At 41.5% G+C, this 25,344-nt stretch overlaps 1 protein-coding gene across 1 annotated transcript in view; it reads right to left on the bottom strand.

Moving 5' to 3' along the window:
• Positions 1–25,344, bottom strand: part of luzp2 (leucine zipper protein 2) — a 159,610-nt gene that overhangs the window by 78,891 nt on the left and 55,375 nt on the right. Inside the window, exons 2-3 of the mRNA XM_068577508.1 lie at positions 4,745–4,862; positions 136–206 (exon numbers count right to left, since the gene is read on the bottom strand). Coding sequence (XP_068433609.1) covers positions 136–206; positions 4,745–4,862 — 189 coding nt within the window. The remainder of the gene's footprint in view (positions 1–135; positions 207–4,744; positions 4,863–25,344) is intronic.

Raw genomic sequence — 25,344 nt, 5'->3', positions numbered from 1 at the left:
CATGCCTGAGATTTGATTCATTCATCATCCATGATTGATGCTGGTTATCATAAATTGCCTCACCAACATCTTTTTTTGGACAGCGTGATACTGTCGGTCACTCATGTGTACGTCACCCACGATGCTTCACTTTACCTCTGTTTGTGGCTGAGCTCCAGAATCCTCTGCACATCCTTCTTGGCCACCGAGTCATCATTTTTCAGCGACTACAAAAAAAAAGAGAGCAGACGACACTCAAAGTGAGAATTATTTAAAAGAACCAACAACAGAACAAATACACCGCGTCCATGTTCCTTGTGTCAAAATGCCCCCAGGTGTTCCTTCAAGCAGTCAAGAGCTTTAACGTTGACTTTGTGAGTCACACATGTACTGAGGAGGAGCAACGTCGGAAGCAGCGGAGTCACGAGATAATTTAGGCGAATGTTATTGTATGGTGGAGCAGATGCAAAATGGTGTTGATGCTCCCCAAAAGCCGATAACAATCAGGTGATAAATGTCTTCCAAAGATCCTAACGAGAGTACAGATTGGGTTCTACTGGCGCCTAACCACCTGCCTGATGGGTAATTATGGATTAGTTAGGTCTCTGATTGCCTTACAAGCCCTCCAAGATATTTTTAATTTGTTATGAGCTGAACAGAAATCTCTAGACTTCTAAGAAAATGTGGACTCAAAGGGAGAGAAAGCATCTCTTTAAATTGCGCTTGAAGGGGAAATCTGTGGCAATTAACACCACAGTTATGGAAATTAAGTCCCGCAATTCACTTCATGTTCATTTATGTTGAAGAGAAAGAAGAGAGAAAGGCGACACAAATATCTCTTGACAATAGAGAAGTTATATTTACTTCACAGCTGTGAAGTTAGAAAAATAAAACAGCTTGGAAATTGTATTTTATAAGCAGGATTACACCAATTGGCGCCTTCTCTTTGTTGCGATATCCCCTCGAAATCAATAATCGTATCATCTGTCATGGCACCGCAAGTCGAATGGCCACTTTTCTACAAAAAAATATGATGATAAAAGTCTATTTTTGTCAACGGAAATCAGGCGTACTGTTTGGATGCGCTTTAATTTCAACATTTGGATGCCAGATATCATCAAATACACATTTTGGCCATTTTCTAAAGTATATATATATATATATATATATATATATATATATATATATATATATATATATATATATATATATATATATATATATGATTTTGTTTTTAAAATATTTGTAAATATCTTTTTTCTTTATATGTGTATACATCTCAGGTGGTAAATACAAATACCTGGACATGTTTGTGTGATTTGATTCTCCACTTCACCTCAATTACATTGTGCCATAAAACAAATGGCCTAAACTTGGCCCACTCTTCCATATTGTAAAATCCACAGCAGAAGCCTCTGCAGGTTTATATAGCATCACATTGAATATGGCGATAATTTACAGATCCTACATGAGCACGTCAAAACTAAATGGACATCACGTTCACTGGATCTGTCCTGTATGTCCCGTATATCACTGCAAATACAGATCTGCAGCGTGAGATCACTGAAGCACAGGATGGGTCTACAACCCTTTAAGCAACAAAGCAGCTACTTTTAACTTGTGTGTGAATGTCGCATGCGGTTGACTTACAAAGCACAACCCACATTGTTGCCAAAGTCCACAGCTAGGTGCAGGACAAAAAACAACAACAACAACAACAACCTTCTATTCTTGTGGCGACTTCTTCACAGGATCTAACCCAGGAGGCGGTGCCAAGAATACATTCCCCATCACACGACGCTCGGTAACGAGCATCGCTGACCTCCAGCTACGGGGTACTCATTAAAACCATAAACACTTGCTCCATCAAATCTTTCCAGGAATACCAACTGCTTCTTCCTGTTGACTTGATCCTTTTTTTTTTTTTTTTTAAAGTTCATGATTTATATTTTTATGTAGATGATGTTTTCCCCCTTGAAGAATACAGTTGTTCCACAGCCCATTTTTTCCAAATCTAACTCAACCTCTGCCCTGGACCCGGTGCGTTGGCGCGGGGCCCGGGGCGGAGATTGATGCCAACCTCGCTCGCCTGGAGTGAACAGACATCAAAGCCCGATCCTGGGGATGATGATAGTCCGTGTGAGCTTTTTTTTCTCGACGCATGTGGGACATATCTCGCACACACACACACACACACACATGCAGGGTAAAAAATTTGCATCTAACTTTTTATTTTCGGGGGGATTTTCTGACAATTCTCTTGGCCTACAACAGTGGCCTGAAGCCTGACAACAGCCAGTACCCTGCAAAGAAGAAACCATCACTCAGACTGCAGCTTGTGGAAGAAACCGCAGGGCACCCGAGCTCTAAATGGGGGCGGTGCGGACATTTTTTGATTCTGAAGCTCACATGTTTTTTTTTGTTTTTTTTAGATAACTGCACACTTATTATACACCACAGAAGGAAATGGTTTAGCTTTTGTAATGTTTATACGGCAGGTCACACAGACACTGGTATTGAAAAGAAGCTTTTTATATTACAGACTGTTGTAGTCTAACATTTCAAAGTATTTTGGAGATGGAAAGGGAGTCAAGCTTGTGTTAATTGTCGAAAAGATAGCCATGTGCAGTAATTACTGTTGTGCATCTGAATCTTTGACAGGGGGATCGTAATCTAAACGTGAGGCTGCTGAAGATTCACACTGCTGAATGTCCAAGAGGGAGTCATCATTTTGCAGTATCATTGTTGCATACACTAATGCGACTGGAACATACTCGATGATTCAAATATATGAATGTATAATTGAGATCCTTTTCGTTTGTTGTTATTGCCAAATGCCAAAATGAGGTTGACCTAAACTGACTGGTGGGAAGTGTTGTGAAGTGTGTATCTGGCACTGAGATAATTGTTTTGTGAAATGCTCATAGAATTATAACACAGTTCTATGTAGTAGATTACGCAATAAGATGTCCAAGACCAGTGTTTTTCCTACCCAACAGATACCAGCGTTTGCAACATGGATACTAATCCTGGTTACCATCCACCTAAAGCTGTCTTATTTTTATTCTTACATTATGCAAAATCAGCCGTGCTCTCGGAGTCGGGGTAAACATATCACATCTTTGGTTTCAGGCCAAATTTAATTAGGGCAAAGTAAAGTTAAAAAAGACCAGCAGACATATGCATGCACAGTGTGTGTGTGTGTGTGTGTGTGTGTGTGTGTGTGTGTGTGTGTGTGTGTGTGTGTGTGTGTGTGTGTGTGGGAGTGTGTGTGTGACAATATTTTTCATTTCTAAAAACTCGTCTTCAGGGAGCCACATGTTTGTTTACATCCTGGTTTAAAAGGGTCTCCAACATTCTTTCAGAATGAATGTGTGCCATTAAGTAAAATGAACTTTAGCTGAAGAAGTAGCTCGCTTCTTCCTGTTAAACTAACCTGTTACTCCATCTAAAGATAGAAGCAACAGATGCATACCACAGTGTGAAAATGTTTTCCATCACGTCATCCGCCGCCCGGTGGAAATTTGCTTCGTTCGCATCAAGTCGCGTCTGTGCAATGACTTGCGTGAAATATTCTCAACGCTTCTGGTGTGAACGCAGCATGAAGCCAGGTTGTCATTCACTGTTACGATCATCGGCGTAGCAAGTGTCACCATAGCATTTAACCATGACTAGCTCCAAATCCAGCCGTTAGCTGTCCACCTTGGTCCGAACTGGCCCATGCTTCGCTATGATTGGCCGGTCTGTGTTCGAGGGGCGGGATTCAGCAAAAAGGTAAATTACAAATGGTTCTGCTACTACGGACAGTGGCATGGATTTACTAATACACAGCATGACTAGGCTACTGCTACTTTAGAACAATGGTCTGGGCCGTAGTTATTACCTTTCCAGGACTCTCTTATTGTGAAGAGAGGCAAGAGTGACAAATATCCCCCGGAAGCCATTGACGGGTGGAGGTGAGGGGGGACAAATACACACCGCTGGACAGCTCCAGTCCCGCCTGTCATTACATCTTACCCGGACACAACAGATCCCTTTTTCTGATTGGCTATTCGTGTGGCCCACTTCTTTTTTTTGACTGGCTGATGAGTGGCACCTCACAGCAGAACTCCAGGGGATTCGGGGGAGGGGGAGAAGACATGCTTGATTCCTCCATAGTGATGGCAGTGGTCAATTTGTTAACGAAGGGGACGGCCTCCCCACTCATCCCCACACACACACACACACACACACACACACACATATTTCTCACTAACCAGAGCCGGAGCTTTGAAGACATCCCCCAGCTCGTGATAAACTGTAGTTCCTTTTATTGACGCTTGCAGTTAATAAATGCTTTTAAAACGGGATGGAGCAGAGTTTGCAATTTTTGTGAATTGACGTCCCGTCAATCTCTCCCCCTTCTTCTGGAAAGCTCTTCGCAAGTGCTAGTGTCATTAGCGCTGAAAAAAATAAATTCCCTCACTAATTGATCTGCTTTTCCGTCTCTGCATTGCTTTTTCAGCAGATGTGTTTTCCAGTAACGCATCACATACACAACAACGGGTGGGCTCACCAAATTGGGGAAGAAAAAAACATATGCACATTAAGATTTAACAGCAGCAAGTTGCTTTTACAACAGATTGCTTGAAAAATAAGTGGGAAGAGTCGTGGGTTTTTCCGGTCATCGTACAGCTTGACGAGAGAGGATTAGTTCCAGACCCACGGCCGACTCAGCCTTCCAACATTGCCGTATCTTTCAAACAGAAACAATGCATTTCCAAACCTGAAGGTTGCCTTTTATGCTGTCCAGCTCCTTTGATGTCTTGGAGAGCTGGTGCAGGATGCTGCTCCGTTCACTGAAGACCTCCTTTAGCCTCTTTTCCAGCCCATCGTAGCTTTGTCTGTTGAAAGAACAAGAGGGGGAGATTTCACTATTAAAATGTCTGCCGGCTGGCTGGGAGAGTTTACTCATAAATGGCAGCCTTGGGAGAAAAGAGGTGTTTTGAACCTGATTAAAAGCACTATTATGAACGGGTAGAGCAATAGGTAAGAGAAGTAATATCTACTCAGAGCAGTCCCTGGGATGAATAAGAGAAAACAACCAACTTCTATTCCTTTGAATCAACCACATGTTGTATGGGCTGGTTTAAAAGAGAGAGGTCTTTTGACCATGGCTATGCTCTGTATCTCCAATTTAAAAAAATAATATTTTAAAGGGGGAAATTATACAGTGCACATTTGTCAACTCCTGTTTTCCTTCATTAAAATGGCACAGTGTTCCCGCCATTTATTACTGAGCTTCCGGAGAGGCAACTATCTTTTGACAGGATGTTTGTATGAACTATAGCCAAAATAAATGTTTGTTTGTTTATTGCGAGGGACATACTGTAATCACTACTGAGTGTCTGGGCACAAAGAAGATCAGGGTACAAAAAGAAGACCTGAAGGGACCTGTGGGCCGACAGAGAAGTCGGCAAAAAGGTGACTTAACCAATTCAATTCACTGTATTTTCTATAGCCCAAAATCACGAATACAAATTTGCCTCGGAGGGCTTTACAATCTGTACACATCCCTGTTCCGGGACCTCAAATCGGATCTGGAAAAAAAAACCTTTCACAGGGGAAAAAAAGGGAAGAACCCTTTAGGAGAGCAACAGAGGAGGATCCCCCTCCCCGGAAGGGCAGAAGCAATAGATGTCATGTGTACAAATGTGGCATCTCGTGGCTCCAAAGTTGACGACTTAATTTACTTTTCACCCCTTTAATCGCCCGATCAGAGACACGAGTTACGGGTCACCACATGTTCCGTTGCACCGCCTGACTCAGATCTAAATACATCTTTCATTTAATCTAACCTCCTTGTTTACGGACTCGAGGACACAACAACTCTACTGGGAGGCGTTTAAAATTAAGTGTATCTGAATGTGTTACCCCGCTCGTGAAATAGACTCAAGGCTATGCATTTCCCATAATGCCCGTACGTCTGATTACTTTGATGACCCCACGGAGCTTCTAATTGTTTATAATCTATATAATTGACCTTCCCTTCTGCAGATAGCAGCGAGCAGACACGCCGGGTAACAAGAAATATCACGTGTCAACACTCCTTTGCAACTTGGCAAAAAAAATAATACAATATTTAACAACAAAATTGTACACTGGGACTGTCGAAACAAACAACCGCCAAGACGGATGCAATGAATAAACCAATTTCACTCTTCAACAGGCACTATTATATGAGAGCTAATTTGAGATGTATAGAGGTTAATAATCGACACAAAGGGCCTGCAAAACACATGCACACCATGCAATACACCCAAGGTTACGTTTGAAATGATAATGGATGGGTTCATTCAAAAGTTTTGCAGTAACATTTTACGCTCATCTGATAGTTAAAACATTTCATTCAGACACACACACACACACACGCGTGATGACAAGTAAACCTTTTCATGACCAAAATGATTTGCTCTTTTTTTACCCTCCTATGTAATCAGATGCTCCAAATGCTTCAAGCAAAGCACATACACACACACACACACACACACACACACACACACACACACACACACACACACACACACACAAACACACACACACACACAAACACACACACACACACGCACACACACACACACACCATATAGCTGAATAATGCCTTTTGGTTGTCACAAAATCTTTCACTTGCATGAATCACTTTCTCATAAGAGAACCGGTTCCTCACTTGCTACTGTAGGTCCAACCTCCTCCACACACACACAAACACACACACACACACACACACACACACACACACACACATACCCACACATACCCACGCTCACACCAAAAAAACCTTGCTGGCGCATGGATCCGGGAGCCGCCCCATTATTCTGAATCCACGGCCTCCTTTCAGCCTGGGCCCTCTTCCAAAAAAAGCCTGCACGACCTTTGTCAAGGATCCCAGCAGCAGATCATACATAATAACACATAAATCACTAATAGAAAAGCAACACCTGGGAAATAAATAAATAACACGGCATGCTGAGTCCCACACATGATTTGCCGCCATATGGCACTGCCAGGGAAATTTATTGCAGGTTCAGGCAACGGGGAAAAGGATGGGGTGAGCGTCTCCCCGTCTGCATTATTATTCAATACCCGATGGAACAGGCCCTCGGCTATGAAATAAATAAGTCCCATAATTTGAGGCCAACTGACACAGAAACATGTAGACCACAAGTCTGGATTCTTTCCCCCCACCCTGTCGCGTTTTGACTGCTCATGACAAACACAAGGTAACAGCTGCATGACCGCAGCGTGACCTCCGGAGAGTCCGCTGCTCTGGCAGCCTCCTCCCACACAAAGATGGCCTTCTTTTAAAGTTGAGAGAAGTGTGATAAAGAGAGACCAGTGCCTGACAAAAAGGCTTATGATCAAAAATGGCACCAGCAGGCACATGGCCATAAAGCAGCGGTGGAGAGATAATGGAATCTTTCATTTTGGACATCTGCAGTTGGAAATCAGTCCCTGGCTGTCTTCGTGAAACTCATCAAACTCTCAAGACCGAGTGGGTGGGGAGGAGGAGGCATCATTTATAGGATCCGATTATTGAGGACAAATATTTCCGTACCCTTGAAGTCACTGTGGGTCTTTGAGTTATATGACGCTGACCTTGCAGTGTGGAAATAACTACTGAGGCTGAAGGAAGCACCAATGAATACTTCCAGAGCAAATGGCTCAATAAAGGAAGCTTAAACAGTGGCATCTCGCCTCAGAGAGAGCTGCAGGAACTCCAGATCCACTATTGACAGAAGGCTGGTCTTTGAATACAGCCGATATGTGGTAAAAAAGTGCATCTTTTTTTGGACAGCCCACTGCAACTCATTATATAAAGTACCTCAAATTCTACTGTTTTGCATGAGAGAAAAACAACCTGTTTCTCTTTGTGCCCACACCATTGTGTCACCACCATTCAGCATCACATTAACTACAATATTGCTCTCAAAATCAAACTGTAATATGTAACCAGGGGAACAAAAACTGAAAGCGAAACGAACACAATGCAACGCAAGTATGGAAGACATGTTACTTCAAAATAACAGGAACAACGCTCTCCTGGTTGAAAGTCCTGTGTTTGTTTGTACCTTCCCCTTTTTCTTTATAATTCATCATCACCCGAGCAACTTTTTTCTCTGAGCGTCTGTGATAGACTCCTCTGGATTGAGAGCAGGCTGGATGTAGCGTACTGTTACGCTGTTGCCACAACGATAGCCTTCTCTCATCTTTATTCCTTTGCTTCTCCATTTCTTTTGTGCTTTGGTATATTTCATATATGCTGTTTGGGAGCATATATGGAACCGGGGAATCATTCTTCTGCCCATGTTGTTTGCTCCGTTGATACAAAAAAAAATATCAATAAAAGTACAATAAAAATATAGCCGCAAGTGGGCATTCCGAGTTCAAGCCTGAAAAAAAGAAAAAGAAATAGGCAGCAGCGAGCGGGTTCAGAAAGCTGAACAAAGTCACTTCAGATGGTTTATTTCTATATACGGAGTGAGACCAAGCAAGCTGTTATTTCTTGATGACAATTATTTTATTTACTTGTGAGCAGTGCTGCTGTAATCCTTTAATTTCCCCACTGAGGGACTCATAAAGGATTATCTTATTTCATCTTATCTTATCCTATGTATGCAGCCTGTCAGGAATTGCAGACTCAAAGTACCAACAGTCATACGTCTTGGCATTTGAGGAAATGTTTCAACATCGAACAAGTTTGGTGGCATTTGGACGAATGCTAATGATTTACATGTTTTGAGCTAATGTCATAAAACCTATCCTACGGGTTTTACATTGATTGGTCAAAACATTTCTTCTTCTTTTTTTTAGTATTCTGATTCGTATCGGTCCACATTATTGGACCGGCACAAATGTTTCAGGTACTCTGGTGGATAAATTCAGCAAGTTTTGCAATGATTGGCTCAACGATCGTTAACTTTTCTCTAGTTATGTGCTGAGCCAAGTCCTTTTGAAGTTCATTGGCCGATATCTTGGAAACTAACTATGATATCAAGACGCTTTTGATAACTTTGAGAACTGTGGTCAAAAAAGTACACCAAAAGATCTTGGTTTAAGAACCGTTGTCCAAAAATGTGTTTTTCAAAAAACTCAACAGGGTATAAATCCAAAAGACTTATTTGTAGAGCGCATTGAGCTGGACACAAATTCATTTTCAAGTCAGTCGGACTAACACTGTGTGGAATATGGCCTTTCCAAAATTGCATTTTTGCCGTTAATTACGTTGCCCCCACGTGGACAATTGAAGTCACATTTCTGTGTCACATCATTTCCAGTTATTGGGCCAAGTCTCATGTCTGTAGTTTCCTTTTCATGTTTTCCAGCTCCCAGGGAGTTTGAGCCGCTGTGACAGGGGAACAAATGATAACAAACTGAAAAACAAATTCAATGGGGTTGTGGCCCTTATAAATCCTAAAGAAACTCAGTTGATACCCATCTGAAAAAACATGGCTCCACATTTATAGAGACGGATCAAACTTAATACAAGGACATTGAGGATATCATCCGCCATCTTCTGCTTAGCAATTAGCTGCAGTAAAATAGTCACAGAGGAGCTCAGTGTGTTAGCAGATTGAGTAATCTAATGTCTCCCCCTCCCCGACATTAACTCTCGTTGCTATTTTTGGAAAATTCGCAGGAGACAGCCGGCGGTTCAGACAAGGACAAATTAAAGGATTCCCCTGGGCTCAGTGTCTTTGGAGGCTCCTCCACTACCAGACCTGTTATTTTAATACCCACCCAGAGCTGAAATCTGAGCACTATCAATCATTCATTCCACATGTCAACTATCCACATAATCCAGCCAGCATGATACAGCCAAGAAGCTGTCCTTACTCTCCACTGTTCTTGGATCTGAAACAGCCAGAGTAAGACCCTGTTTATCGGTCTTATTCGGCTTATTACTGAAGCATCTATCATCCGTGACGACAGACACATTAACAAAATCCAAATTGGCCACCGAGCCCTTTTTTTTGTTTTGAAGCAAGCATCTTCTCTCGGTATTTGTTATGGATTCGTCAGTAATTTTATACTCATGACTTGAAAAATACAAATCTGAACAAAATAAGTGCCACTTGACGAGGTCAATTCAGGGCAAAGAAGTCCTTTGAAAGAACTCTGGGTCCCTTTGAAGTTTACTCCCAAAGTGCTGGGTCACTTTGGACCAATCTCCTTTACAAATAGTACAATAGTCACTGTTATGTGTTTGTGTTTGTGTCTGTATTGAAGGCCAGGTTGGCAATCTTCTTCTTCAAAAAAACCTTTTTGATATTTTAGTTGAAATCCTCATTACATTCTTACAACAAGCGATCAGTCAAACGCTCTGACAAAACACAAGCCTGTTAACAAGCTGCTAGCTTTACAGCTGAGTTCTCACAATAGACGTTTCGTTGTTTATGTCCATCGTGATATTTTTGGGGGAGTGGCTTAGGGGGGAGGTGTGAAGAGACGAGCTGTCATTGTCGCAGACTTGGCGACTTTCTTGATCGTTATCTTTTAAGTACTATGAGCTACTTTTTGTACGGAGGATTATTTAAATCTCGCTACTTTCTCAAGATAACCAACCTTGCCTTTTTAAAACTAATAATACTGCCATTTTGTATTTCTAATGTTTTATCCTTCCACCAAGCAGTCCAGTTAAGTATACTTCATTCGACATTACAAGAGTTTATTCTTGTAATCACAAAACTTCTGGATGATTGTGTTGAACATTTTTGGCCGGCACACTATGTATACTAAACCGTAGTCGCGTCCCGTTGACGATGATGTCACGGCAAGGATGTCACAGCAATGATGCTGCGCCGGTCACCTAAGAATCCCACCGACTCTGAAGCCGTACCATCTGCAGTGGAATACCAGGCGTCGAGGAAAACAAAGACCCGGTAAACCAAAAGTGAGTCGTGTCAAATGGAGTCGGGCCGAGACGTACCACGCAGCGGGGCAACAGGACTTAAAGTAAATCCTCACACGTTGTGCACTTGTTACATGAACATCTGATGACGGCAGATGTACAGATTGTTTGTCGGACGGCCCGCCGAGCGCCGCTTCCAAGTCTTGGACCAGAAAATGAAACACACATTCCAAAGAGTGAGCGCGGTGCCCGGCGTTTCGCATGCTAACGCACCGTGCCGTGTCCCCGATTGTAGGATCAAAGTTAAATATTTATTATTTTACAAGGCGGCGGTCACAGAAAGCAACAGCTCCAAAGCATAAAAGACGGTTTATTTGCCGTCATGCAGATTACAGGCAGACAGCGGTTTATGTGCTACTTCCAATTTCAGGCTGGATTAATTATGCCATTAGGGGGGGGGCAAATAAATAGTTTTAATAAGAGGGACTGCCCAAGGCCTGTCAGAGCATTAATATATTCCTCTAGCAGAGCATGACCACCGTACAACATCTGCAACTAAAGTCAGTCATGTTTACCAACTGTTGTGAACGCATCGCAGACAGCAGGGAATAGTAATTGCGTGAATGTCAGGGCATGTCTGACATTAATCTTCTTTAATTGTTTATTGGAGGGGGACATAGTTAAACAATAGGTGGTGAGGAAGCTAATTTTCTTTGTCAACAAAAGGTCGTGCTAACGCACGACATCCAGGATCTCTATTAAAAATGTACAATTGAGATTTCATAGCATATCATATACCAATTCTAAGCAATGCAAATGTAATAAATAATGGATTATACTGACGAGATTGTAAGTTTAATTTAATGTTTTATTAGAATGACTTTGTGCAGAAATCTAATGCCTTTTGTGTCTTATGTGTAATGCCAGTGTTGCTGGAAACATTCAATGATCAGCCTCTTTTATCTCGTACGTTATCCCGCTGATTATAGACTACATCAAAGATAATTTATGACTGCCCAAAGCGACCCTGAACTTCTGAAGTTATCTCCCAGCCTGCGAGTTTTTGTTACAGAAAGTTATATATCATTTTTCGGGCAGTGGGGTGTGTATTTGTAAGGACGTGTGTATTTTTTTTTTCACGTTACTTTGTGGTACTGACTGCGTGCTTTGTTTCTGACGAGCACAATACTACGAGATGCCCTCTGGGGGTTTACCGCCGCGCACAAAGTTTTCCTCTCGTCACCGACACTGTGATCGTGGAGGAAGAGTTTCTCTTCCCGGTGTTCTAACAAGTGTTTCTAGTTCCCTGAACAAATGATTCTGTTAAGTAAAGAAAAGGAAAAAAAATGGATGGTTAATAGAATAACTGTGTATATATCTTGATAAAGCCACGAAGCAAAAATAATAACTAAGTGTTCCAAATTAGTGAAATTAAAAAGCCAATCTGATCATATAACTGAAAAATAATGATTTGGAAACCAGAACCATCCAACAAAGAGAGCCTGGATGCATCTGCGAAATAATTAAGTGGAAAGCAATTTCCATTTAAGTACTTTATCATTTAGATAGATGAAATTAAAGTAGTGTAAACCAATTTTACACATGAGCAATAAATGCAGATATTCTGCATATCTCTCTCTTTCTTGAATTATTTGATTGGAATTGAGAGCATGCGGGGAACATCATAGGTTTAATGCCTTCCCACAAGCTTGTGTGTGAACGTTGACCTCTAGGTTCATCGTGTGGACTGTCCAGACACGTTTTAAACGCTTGTGTTTGAATTCTTTCATTATTATTATAATTCAGCAGTTGATAAAAAAAAAAGATAGTGATGAAAATGATTTATGATCTCTTTATTTTCACCTCCTCAAACAGTGAGTCCTTCCCATCTGCTGATCACTTAAGTTACGTAACCTTCCACCGAGGGAGGCTTTAAGGCATTGAAATAGAAATACTTAACATATTAAGATGAATAATTAAATGATTACTCGCGGGCATTTTCATGCATAAGCCGATGCCAATACTTTCCCTCGACCTGTAACACTATCATTCCCCAGCATGCACTTGGAAACAATGCAGATACAGTACAGCTGTCACAATAGAAACACAATCGAGACAAAACATGCAACAGAGCTGTGAAATCTGAGCTGGAAAATAAACACATCTTTGTGTTGTCACGTGCGATCCAAAACACATGTGCAGCGACACCGAAGCCGGCAGGACTCGAAAAGATGCATTTGATTCCAGATGAACGGAGTTAAAGCCGCTAACGTATAGTGTTTTATATGATGCATACATTTGGCATCACACGGACGCTGACGTTCAGTTTCCACAGTATATCACACAAAATGACGGCTTTAAAAAGCTTCCCAAGAACCTCTTACGGCTGCCAGCTTCAATTAAATCTGGGATTTGAGTGTATCTAATGCAATTCCGCCCATCTTCGCTTTTTCAAACGCTGAGCAACACTGTTTCCAGCTCCAGTAATTGTTGTGCTATAATCAAGCTGGATTGAGCTCGGACTTTTTTTGTTTACTTTGAAAGGCGGACTGTGCCAGACGCCGGTGCCCACTGCCACTGCATGGGACAAAGACATCCTTTTTATGTGGGAGAGCCTCACCTTTTCTGTTTTTTTTTTCTCCCTCAGAGACACATTTTGTGACAACATCTAATCCAACATTGTCTCCAGTGTTGCTACAAGAAGTAATCTGTTTTTCACCAGAGGCAACATCCTCAGGATCTGAGCACAGCAAGTTCAATGCTGAGCGTTTATTCCTTTAATTTGCTCCAGCAACAGAGCGCCAAATACGCAGAATGTGAAACAAAACACACAAACAAACACATAATCCGGTTTGGTTGCGCTTCACGAAAGCAGCGACGTACAAACAAATGTCCTCTTATTTATCTTTTCATCCACAAAGTGTTCTTATTCTATTAGAGCCCATTGTTTTCTTGGATTCATTCATGTTTGGTTATTTTTTGGTGGTCACGAGCACTTTTACCAAAATAATAATAATAAAAAAAGATTAGATTGTTTGTTTAGAAGGAAATATCATTTCTGAATTTAAGGAACAGAAAACACATGAATATTATAGAATAGAATTCTTGTGATTAAATGTTTCAGATAACCAAAATAAAATGATTGGATCGCTCAAATTCCCGGGCTAAATAAATACCCGCCCAATTGTTTTCCAATCACATGTATTTTGTCAGGTTTGTGTAATCATACTACACATTCACTTCTTCTTCTTCTTCCGGCTTTCTTTTTTTTCTGTCAACGCTCCAGTTCTTGGGGATGTGCCAGAGTTTTTGCACACTATATAAGGTTACTTAACCTTATATAGTTTTTGCACACTATATAAGGTTAAGTAACACCCTTAACCTTATATAGTGTTAAGGGTGTTAAGGGTGTTACTTTAGCTAATAATGAACAATCAGCAACATGCCTCTAATGTATGATATTAAGTGGTTCATCATTCACATCCAGGTAAGAGCATATTTGGATCGACAAGAACATTTGGTGCATCTGGAGTTGACTTCTCTTACATTTTCTCTTAATTTAAGGACATTTCGAATTTAGAAATGTGATGTTGCTGCACGTGAAGTCAAAACAGGAGTTCCAACAATGCGTTGCACTGGTGAAACAAGTCTGAATGCAGGAACAGGGTGCGTGAAGCATTTCGAGGACAGCCTCAGAAAAGAGCTTTTCACTGAAGCAGAACGATGGTTACGGACATTTTCAAAACAACAACGTCCACTCAGAACCTTTCAGCTGCTGTGGAACGTGGATTTGCAGGATTTCCCCCAGGTGATTGGTTAGTAAAGGTGGTAAGTGCTTAATGGAGGATTTATGCCACATGACAACACTAAGCACTTGTTAAAATACCACTCTGTGTATGTGTGTGCGCGTGTGTGTGTGTGTGTAATCACACTTTTTGCAAACAAGACCGAGCAACTCGGCCCACCTCAATATGAACTCTGAGTCAACCTCTGGTGGGTAAAACCAAACAGGTGTGTCCAGCTGTTAACCATCAAACTAACCGCCGCCTTGCCTCCGATCTCACACATCGCCGCCACGCTGTCAGTGACTGAGCGCTTTGGTCTACGTTCTCATTACCAGGAAATGTGGCCCCAAATGTGGCCCTCTTGTGGACTGAAAAACACGCTCTCATCCCATCGTATGACGTACTGATGTTTGGTCGTGGCATTTTTCGAACGCTCTACATAGCCGAGCATTTCAAATTCTAGGACGTGGTTCACATTTTGAAACAACAAACAGTTAATCTGATGGGCTTAAAATGACTGAGTAAAATGTAATCCTAATGCGAGAAAAGAATGCAGATAACATAACTAAAACTTCACTGACAACTTATAAAAAAAATAACTTGCAAAAATTCAATTTTCTCCAAGAACTAGGCCTCTTTCATACCTGGTCCTCTATCTGATACGTATCCCACCGCTGGCCTCATTTCCTATCGATCAACGAGAAGGTTTATGGACTCCGCGGGTCAGCTCTAGTACTCTTTTTCTTGTGAAAAAGTGCTATTCGCTGCTGGAGACCCGTATATGTGTTGTTAGCTTTTACTGTGGCATTATGAAAGCATGAAGGTGTCATAAAACTAAAAGGATTATAGGATATTGGACAAATATCACTGATCTACCTGCAGCTTTTAGGCTCCGTCTTGTTTTCCTCTGTCTGACCGACGGCTCAGAAGTTCGGAGCTGGCAGATGCATCTGATTCACACATCAAGCGCAATCAGTGGAACCTCTCCCCAACTTCCAAGGGCCACTCCGGGAAAACACAGGACGAGTTAAGCCAGGCACAGGGGAGGGCGGGAGGGAGGGAGAGTGTGAGGTGGAGAATCCGGAATTGGATGACGGATGTGACTTGATTACTGGTTAACTATCCTGCTGGTGCACCACTCCGCTTTGGATGAGAAACCCGCTGGCGGCTGGGTTATCAATTTGGAGTCGACTCTATTTGAATCTATTGTTTCATTCCGGGCGGGTTGACGGTTACAGCCTTTGTCTTTTTCGACCGAGCTCGGGAGTTGGCTTCCCGGCTCTCACTTGCCTCTGTGATTTGCCACCTCACCAACTCTTTTAATAACATCTCCTATCAAGCTTTTCATCTGATTTATTCCCATTGTGTTTGCTTCATTGAAGCAACCGCACCTGCCACAATGCCATATTCAGACGAGCCGGCTGGTCAGGACCGACGTGACGAAAACCTCCAGGCAAAGTCAAACATGCGGAGAGCGGAAAGTCCTTTCCTTGCCACTGCCAAGCAGGAGAAGAAAAGCTGGGAAGAAAAATGAATATGAGGACTGACAAGCGGAGATTTTGATCAGCTTGAAAGTCACAAATTCAGACACTGAGACTAAATGTCAGGTGTTGGCTCCTTTTGGCTCGCTTTGTTCTGTGGACCATGACAGAGTCTCCCATAAAAAACCTGATATAGTTTAGTTTGTCATACAGCATGGAATAGAATATCTGAAAAGGATCACAGAGAACCTATCTTAAGGGATGTATATATATATATATATATATATATATATATATATATATATATATATATATATATATATATATATATATATATATATACCTAAACTGTCCTTTACAGCAACAGCATCAGACGTTTCTGTTCAAGTGATAAAGATCGGCTAACGTACACATCGGCTAACGTAATTAGACATTTTATAGATACGAATAATTTTACAAATTCACAATTTACAATCATGCAAACAAGCAATAAATCCCATCTCCTCCTTGTGTGTCTCGATGTATCTTTCATAGTTTTGTTTGCGGTTTTTGTTACGTCGCAAACTGGCCCTACGATCTGCATTTCAGTTGCGCAATCCTCGTCGTACAACGCCGAAAAAAATGGAAGAAAAAAGAAGAAAAGCTCTGGCTCAAGTTTCTTAAAATAAAATGTGTATTTATTGCATTATTATTATTATCCAAAAGCTGTTGTTGTGTGACGCGTAGATGAGCTTCTACATGACATTTTACATTTCAACACTATGTTTCTTCATCAAACCAACCAGACGATATATTTCAAGGCATCGCCACGATCGTTGCCCAACCTTGGCCATGCACGGGTTTATCCCTTGTAACCATGACAACTGAGGCTCCCTATTCTTAGCAGAGCGATGATGTTTCCCTGAACTTAACCACGTTGTGTGTGAGCGCTCAGCTTCACCACAGTGGAGAGAACTGATTCACTATTCAACAGGGAGGAAGGATGTCATCCTGCCAATATATGTGCTCAATTTGATGAACTTCGTCAAAAAGCGTCCTGAATCTAGACGTTACCGTATCCGAGCGTTTCATTTACATTTGCAGGTTATTGTTAACGTTTATCACAATGAGACAATAGGATTTGAGCCATTATAAAAGGCATTTACTGAAAAGTGCCCCAATTTTGCAACCCTTTATCCTTTTTTCTGTTCTTTTCCCTTTTTTTGTAATTGCCAGTATGACTCAGCCTTTTGAAAAGGATGCTGTATGAAGTCTTCTGTGGCTCCGGAGCAGCTTTGACACACTGTGTCCAAATTCTCCCCCTCTGTTTCTTATATAATAAAACATTTGACAAAGACGCTCTCAAGTTGTATCATGGGACGCGTAGGCTCTCATCAACAGGATGTTAACCCACAATGTGTGACTGAAGGCCACAGTATCTCTGCTGCATCATCATAATGTTATGTGATCCTGATAATGTTTTTTTCATCCACATAAATATGAATAAGCATGATTCCATGAGCCATTGCATACCCCTCGCGTACCACAATGGATGTTTTTCGTGCATACCTTTCTAAAAAACAAAAAAATATTTATACACTGTATCGCGCGTATGTATCATATGTGCGTTGTATATAAAATGTTATAACCTTGTGACTTTCACAAAAGCCTACCTGAACCGTACCACGGCATGTCGTGCATACACGTGTTTCATTGTAACTGTCTGTTATCTGTGCATATGACAATAAAAACATTCTTGATTCTTGAATCTTCATTCCTTCTCTCTTATGAAATGCACAAAAATGTGCATTTTGTTGTTGTTGTTGTCGTCATGCTCAGGAAAGCACCACTGTCTCTGGTGGATATTTGTTTGGGTATGTTGCCTCTGATGTTGGAGCTGGTTTTCCAACAAATCATCCTCGGGCAAACATGCACGCACACACACACACACACACACACACACACACACACACACACACACACACGTTCCAGGACTGTGCTTTTCAGCACACTTACAAGCTGCGAGCAGCTTCTTGTCTGACCTCAGCAGGCGCGCTGACATTGCTTCAGCAGGTAATTGAGCTCTCTGAGTTTAAAGGCGCTTCATAGAGGACACTTAGTTATTGATTTTTGATTTTGATTTTCAATATCCACCACATCTTTGGATTTAAGTCAACGCTTATCAACATGCAAGTGCATTTTCGGATGTTTTTTCCCCACCTTGAATAGGTAAAAGTAAGAGTAACATCCTGCCAGTTTTCTCACATTGCAATCAAATATGTGATACTCGATTAGGATTTTGCACAAATCACAACCCGATGCTTATGTTGTATTGCTAATGCTTCAACATGACGTGCACGGGAACAAGTGTGGGAAGCAATCAAGACGAGACAACCACTAGAGCCGCTGCGGGATCAGTGTATTTAACACTCGAACAAAATGGCAGCAGATATTGGGATGTTGATCACACATTCCCCTCCTGGAAATAATCAATTTCTCAATGGGAGTCATGAGGGCTGTGTAAGTCACCATAAATAGCATTTTTTTCCTCGTTCCTCACAGTGAGACAGATAAAAAAAAATAGAGAAGCCTAATCTAGAAACTGTTTTTTTTCAAGTGGGACAAATCATAGCATACGTCATATGTAAGTAGCCTAAAACGGGCTTTCGGCTTCCAAGCTAAACCTTCTCTTTTGTACGATAATTATCGTATGTACTGTGTCACAGGATCATAGAGACTTTAGGTGATGGCGAAGGGTGATGACGGGGTTTCTGAGTGTTTGAAGTGTATCTTTAATACACAGCTGTGTGCTTGCGCTAAGTAGGGATTCAGACGTGTTCACGATGTCACCGCCAAACAGGAGAAACGTGTCATTAGTGCATTGATGGAGGCACTGCAGGGACACAATGGAACTCAGCCTCTGAGGTGATGGAGACGAGTACAGCGGGCGACTTTCAATCAGGAGACCGGTGTACGGTATGTTCCGTGTTTTCCGCACTTAAGTGACATTTAACTTCGCTGACTCACTTTTTTATTTGCCTAACTATGGCAATTTTGTATTTTTTTTGCCCAACTGTGAGGACGAGTTGGGATGAGAACGCGTTGCTGTAGATTTATTTCGAAAAAGAAAAACACTGTTCATGTGTTAAGCAGAAACTGACACGCAGACTTCTGGGGCACCGGCAGCAGTTTGATTCAGTAACGGCCGGACGGCGGTGATGACGGGCGGAGCTTCTCACCGGTGAGTGGCTTTCGCCACACGCCAAAGGCGCTGCAGCAGACGGCGTTACAGCGGTCTTTACATGGCGTTCGTGTTCCTTCTTCTGCAGGAGAGAAACACACAAACACCCTAAAAGAGCCGAGCAGTAAATAAGCATTAAGAAACATCAATGCTGGTTTGTTGCCGTCACCGTGCTTCGGGAAACTCGCGTCGGGAACGTAAAAGCGCAACAGTTGTCTTTACTATAACTTAGAATTATTTTTAAAAAAAAAAAGTATATATTTCTTTTAATATTATAATAATACTCGGCGGGCTGGATTAAAACCCCCCCGTGAGCCATATACAGCCCGTGAGCCGTAGTTTGCCCACCCCTGCTCTAGGGAGTCTGTAGTCACGTCGTAACCACACCACACCTCCTCAAAGGACCACATCTCCGGATAGAGGTGTCCGAGTCACAGGGACAACCTTCATTAGTCAGCCGCAGATCACGTTCACCTTCAACGAGGACAATTTTCTCGGGGCAGACGCATCAGTCGTGTGGGCGAAAACAGGTCAGTGTGACGCAAACACAAACATTACCAAATGTGCCTTTTATTTTTTTAAATCTGACAGTATAATGGAACATGTAATGAGTTGATGCATTACACGGACCAGGCGAAGATCTTCAAATTTGTAATTCCACTTATTAGCATATTAAGTGTTAAATTCAACTCTAATCTGCGGGTTAATTAGATCGCTTTTCATGAACTATGCCACACTACGCTGCGTTGAAAACTGAAATGATCTCTCGCGCCAACATAAACCACCAATCTAAGGAAGAAAAAAAGACTGAAGGTTAATAGAGGTCATCGCCCGCAGTTGAAAAGAAAGTGGTCATCAGTGGCCTTGCTCAAGAGTGGCAGGGAAAGCGTCGGAAATATGATTTTATTCCAGCCCTATTTAGATAATTATGCGGCCATCTGAAGCGTTCCTTCGTAAGGCGGTGCCATCGCTGCCCTCTCTGACAGCCGCTAATGGCTAAATCCTGGAAGCCAATGGGGCTATTTACAATAACACGAGAGGGGAACAGAAAATCTGGCTTCTATGAATCGAATAATTAATGAGCAGACAGAGCAGGAATAAGAAGATCATGCCACCACATGGCTGACAGTCTGCTTTACAAAGATAAATAATAATAATATAATAAATAGCTAACTTCAAGCTTTAAACAGCATTTCATGGAGCTACTTGCTTTTTTTCCAATTTCATTTTGTATATAGCGGATTAAAAGCAACCAAATCAGCTCAATAAATACATAAATTATAGGCAAATTGGGTTGTGTAGAATCAGTTGAATACAATTGCAGTGTTTAGGTGTTTGTTTATGTGATTCTTTAAGTTCCTGCTCTTCTTTTTTTTTTTTTTTTTTAATCATTTTTGACATTTACAGACTTTCCAACATTGAGGGAAACGCTACTGAAATGCACCCTCGGGAGCTAACATATGATTTACTTTCAGTCGGAAACAGTTTTGAAGTCTACTTTCGAACACAAATCCAATGGTTGTGTTTCTCCCCGGCTTTGTTTCGGCTCGGCTCGGCTCCTCATTGCGTCATTTCAGTGAAACAGTCAGTCAGGCGGCTTGTTGCTGTGCTCCCTGGTACCTGGACTCTCACAACTCTGCCTTCTGTTAACATGCTTAATGTGCTGGATTCTCCTTCAGCTTGACCCCGTCACAAAACACATCTCTGCATTGGAAAAGCATCCATCTCCTTGTGCTGCACTCTGCTGGCTCAGGATCTTTTTCACTTGAGTGAGGCGGCAATGGAAGTTTTCTTAAATTGCTTGTCTGAAGAATAAACTACTACTTGATTATTTTTGTTGGGGGGGGGGGGGGGGGTCACTTTGCCCTGAGGCGTGGGACATTTTGAAACGCGTTCATCATTCATTTCCCAAATCCTCTGTAATAGCCCCACTCGGCCATAGATATTAACATTAAAAAAAAGTCATATCTTGCAGCTAAACACGGATGAAAAAGCAGTTTTAGTGGCTATTTGAATAACAGTGAGGTACGATATGGGCTTCATGTGCTCTCTTTAACTAGCCATGAAACAGGATTATACAGACTTATTTCTAAATGGAAAGATTATGGTCACACTTATTTGCTGGATTAGATTTACCAGTATAAACCCTGTAATATACATACTGCATAATCTACTCTGTATTAAGTTTCTGCTTTCAGAATTTCACTTCAACAAACCACAGAAGGCCTTGCTGCATGTTGTATTTTACACTTCTTGTCAACAAAATGTAAATGTTGCAGATCCTTGATGCCTAAAAAACACTTTTGGACACTTTTCCACAGAACATAATTGCAGAGCATAATGCAACGGTTGAAAACTGTGGAGCCAATTTTGGCTTCAGACCTCCTTTTCTCTGCGTTTGAGTGTTTTCCCTGGTGTTTGAGTCGTCGTAGGAACCCTAAATTAATCCCAATACTTGTGTTTGTTGTATGTATTTGTTGAGCTTGGATAAAAAATGAATACCTGCAACAACAAAAAATCACTGTTAAAAGATATTTTGATCAGAACTCCGAACATCAAGCATGATATGGGCCAGATTCCCCAAAAATGCCTGCTCGAGCGGCCAATAACACACCTTTTTGGAAAGATTAGGACTTAAAGAATGGGAATCTGCAACAAAAATCACAATAAAACAAAGCCTTGTTCTGTTACGAAGGAGTTTCAGTCAAAAAACTGTGTTGTTCGGTTTAAAAATGGAAAAATTACGTATTTTATGCCAAAAGATTGTCTGAATGGGGCATGCTGGGACTTAAAAAAAGGTTAAACTTGCATCGTTTAAATGTTAGGTGCATATGTTTTTCTTTTAGTGTATTAGCATGAATGAGTTAGTCTCACATCACACGAAAAGCATCCAAACTAAACTTGTTTTCAGTGGCACAAGTCAATTGTTGTCAGTGGGCACACACAGGTGGCCACCAGCCGGTGGTCACCTGTGCATTTATTGGCTAAAGAGACAGAAATGTGCTTCGAGGAATTGGTCCAAATCACGGTGGTGACCAAAAACGGACACTGCAAATTGGTTTGGAACAATTTGTCTGTTTATGCCGAGCTAATGCATCCCACTAGAGTGGGCGGGGCAAAACAAGAGCACTCTGGGCAGCGCTCTGGCTCTACCAATGGTGTAAATATAAGCTGCACGGGGGCCCGCGTAGCTCGACAACATTTTGCAGCTCGATCCTTGTAGCTGGACCGACTTGCGCATCAAACGTTTCAGTCCAGGACCGGCTGTCAGATTAGCATAGATACACGAGGCTGCTCCATGGTGCTGATCAAAGGCTGGTTTGTGGGATGGAAATTACACGGTGACAGCAATTGTCTGCTTTGTGTAAGTGGTTACGTGTGTGCACGGGGAACATGGGAGTAATTTTTGTGGGTGAGGGTTCAAGGGAAAAAAAATTGCATCAGGACCAATCACAACCGTGTTCCACTGCTGCTCGTCGCTGCTCCCGGACTGAGCGCCGCCGTCTTCTCTCAGATGTCAGTCTGGACAATTGAGCTACTTTAACGCATTAAGCCGGCGGTTTGCGGGTTGTGTTCAGGTTGTTTCACGCATATTTCTGCAACTGCGAACAGGTGGAGTGGGTGGTGTTTAGAAAAGCCTGAGTTTACTACTTCAGAACTCTTAGAAATATGGGCACCTCCATGTTGGTCGGTTTTGATCTAAGTATTAACTGGGAATAAATTAAATATACTGCAAGCTGCTTTTTATGTCAATTTACAATACATTTGGCTACCAGGTAGCTTATTTAATTTATTTAGGGTTTTCTTTTGCCCCATTGACCAATGATGATCAGTTGGTTAAAAAGTAGACCAAATTTCAGTTAACGAAGTTCTTCTTTGGTTGTCCACAGCCCTGATACACTCCAATCTTTGTGCCTCTCCACACTAAAAACAGTATAAAAGAGCAGAAATGTATTAAAAAAATAAAGATTTTAAATTGACTGAGAAACGCTAGAGGGGTCTTAGGCCACGAATCTCCCCAACAAGACCCTTTTTGGCTTTGGCTTTTCTCAGCAGCCTGTTGATGTCCATGAAACGTGTGAATCAATGATGTTTCACTTCTTATCAACAAAACTGTGAAGGTATTTACATGATTTACTGCATTTGAATAAATCTTTATTCGGCAAAGAGGGCCCTACCATCTCCTCTTGTTCCTTCATCATGTCCAATCAACTAAGACATCCGATCGGTGAATGTCTTCTTGTGCTTAATTTCTCCTAACGGTTGCCTCGGCACACACAGGATAAAAAAAGGAAAGCAACTGTTCCATTGCTTGATTGAGAGGATGAAAACATTTCTGTGCCATATGAACGCGTACCTCTTGCTAAGGTAAGCTCTTGAAGTAAGTGCAATGAGTTTGCACCGGCTTAAAGGCTCCTCAGACTTATTGTGTGGATGTTTTTCCTTCTGGCTCGTCAAGCAAATCAATGACAGCAATGCCCCCTGGGAGACAGGTTTCAATACGCAATCTGACACGGACGACTAACCTGTAGATATATAGATCTTCAAAAATGATAGAGCAGGTTACAAAAAATGTCATAGATGCCAAATGAAATGTTGTGAAAACCTGTAACATTTCTCTATAGGTTAACACACAATATTAAGCTTGTAAAAGGACGGAATGTACAAATGTAAAAATCTGAATTCCAAGGTAAATACATCGGAATAACGAAAATAGTTGAAAGTCTGTTTACCTCCGACTTAAGAGACGTTATTCAGGGAGTAAGGGTGCGATCCCAGTTTGGACTCCAATAAGATGAACAGGATGAATTTTGCTATGCACGTTCCAAATGAGTACTTTGCCTTTAGAAAATCAAGCACTTCGTAAACTAACCGCCAGCCACCAGGGGGCGATCTTCCCCTTTGAGGAGCTGTCATGCCGCTGCGTGCGCACCCTAAAACAGCAGCCTGTGAATACATGACGCAGCTGCAGTCGAGTGTGGAAGAGTAATAAACTGTATATTTTAGGGGCAAAACAGGGAGAGAAAAAAACACTGAACTCATGTCAAGAATAACCTCATTTTAAGTCTCATTTTGTTGCAAAAATATTTTTCTAATTAGCAGGAACATGGAAGCGATAGCGGTGCTCTGTTGATTTTCTCTTTGGGTGAAATGTTTTGGCACAAATGTGTTTTTCTTCGAGGAGATGCACTGTGAGCGAGGACGGGTGTTATTCCGATGTAGAGAGGTGTATATCCACAGCGATATGACATTAACCATGGCAATAAAATCTGTTGATTTAAAATGTCCCTAAAACCAGTGAAAACTCGTGATAAATAATCGGGATCTCCATGTTAAACAAAAGTATAATTTTGAACATAATCATGCACCTGCTGTCAAGAGTAGAAAGACTTCGGCTACTATTTATTAATTATAAACTGCTGTCAAACTTTATATGACCAACTACAACAGTGAATGCTGCCTTTTATATATATATATATATATATATATATATATATATATATATATATATATATATATATAAAGCATCACTTTGGCAAAGTGCACAGAAGAAAGCTAAAACCACTTGAGAAAATCTCTCAAGAAAAATATTTTTTCACATCAGTAAAAGTAACCGTGTGTCAACAAGTGGAGCCTGTTTCAACACTCTGCTGCATGTCACCGACGCGTTGGAAGCTTATCCATCCTCTTCAGCGACATTAATTAACTGAGCATGGACTGGCAGCGACTAATCCTTTGCACTTAAGAGTGCGAACAAGTTCAAAGAAGAAATCGAGACGCACACAAGAGCCTGCGTGATATATATATATATATATATATATATATATATATATATATGATGTGCATCTGCTAACAGTGACAGACTGGAGGGGACAGAAGCATCAGTGTGGGTTTCTCGGTTTGCTGGGACAAATGATTGATTATGAATATCTCACGATCACCTCTATTGGTCTACAACTGAGATGGTGCTAGCTGGTCTCTGGACCAGTG

The sequence above is a fragment of the Clinocottus analis genome, unplaced genomic scaffold, assembly GCF_023055335.1.
Source record: "Clinocottus analis isolate CAN_PGR_092001 unplaced genomic scaffold, fCliAna1.0.p SCAF_1, whole genome shotgun sequence".
Taxonomy (NCBI): domain Eukaryota; kingdom Metazoa; phylum Chordata; class Actinopteri; order Perciformes; family Cottidae; genus Clinocottus; species Clinocottus analis.
The sequence above is the reverse complement of the archived record's forward strand: the minus strand, read 5'-3'. Positions and strand labels throughout refer to the sequence as shown.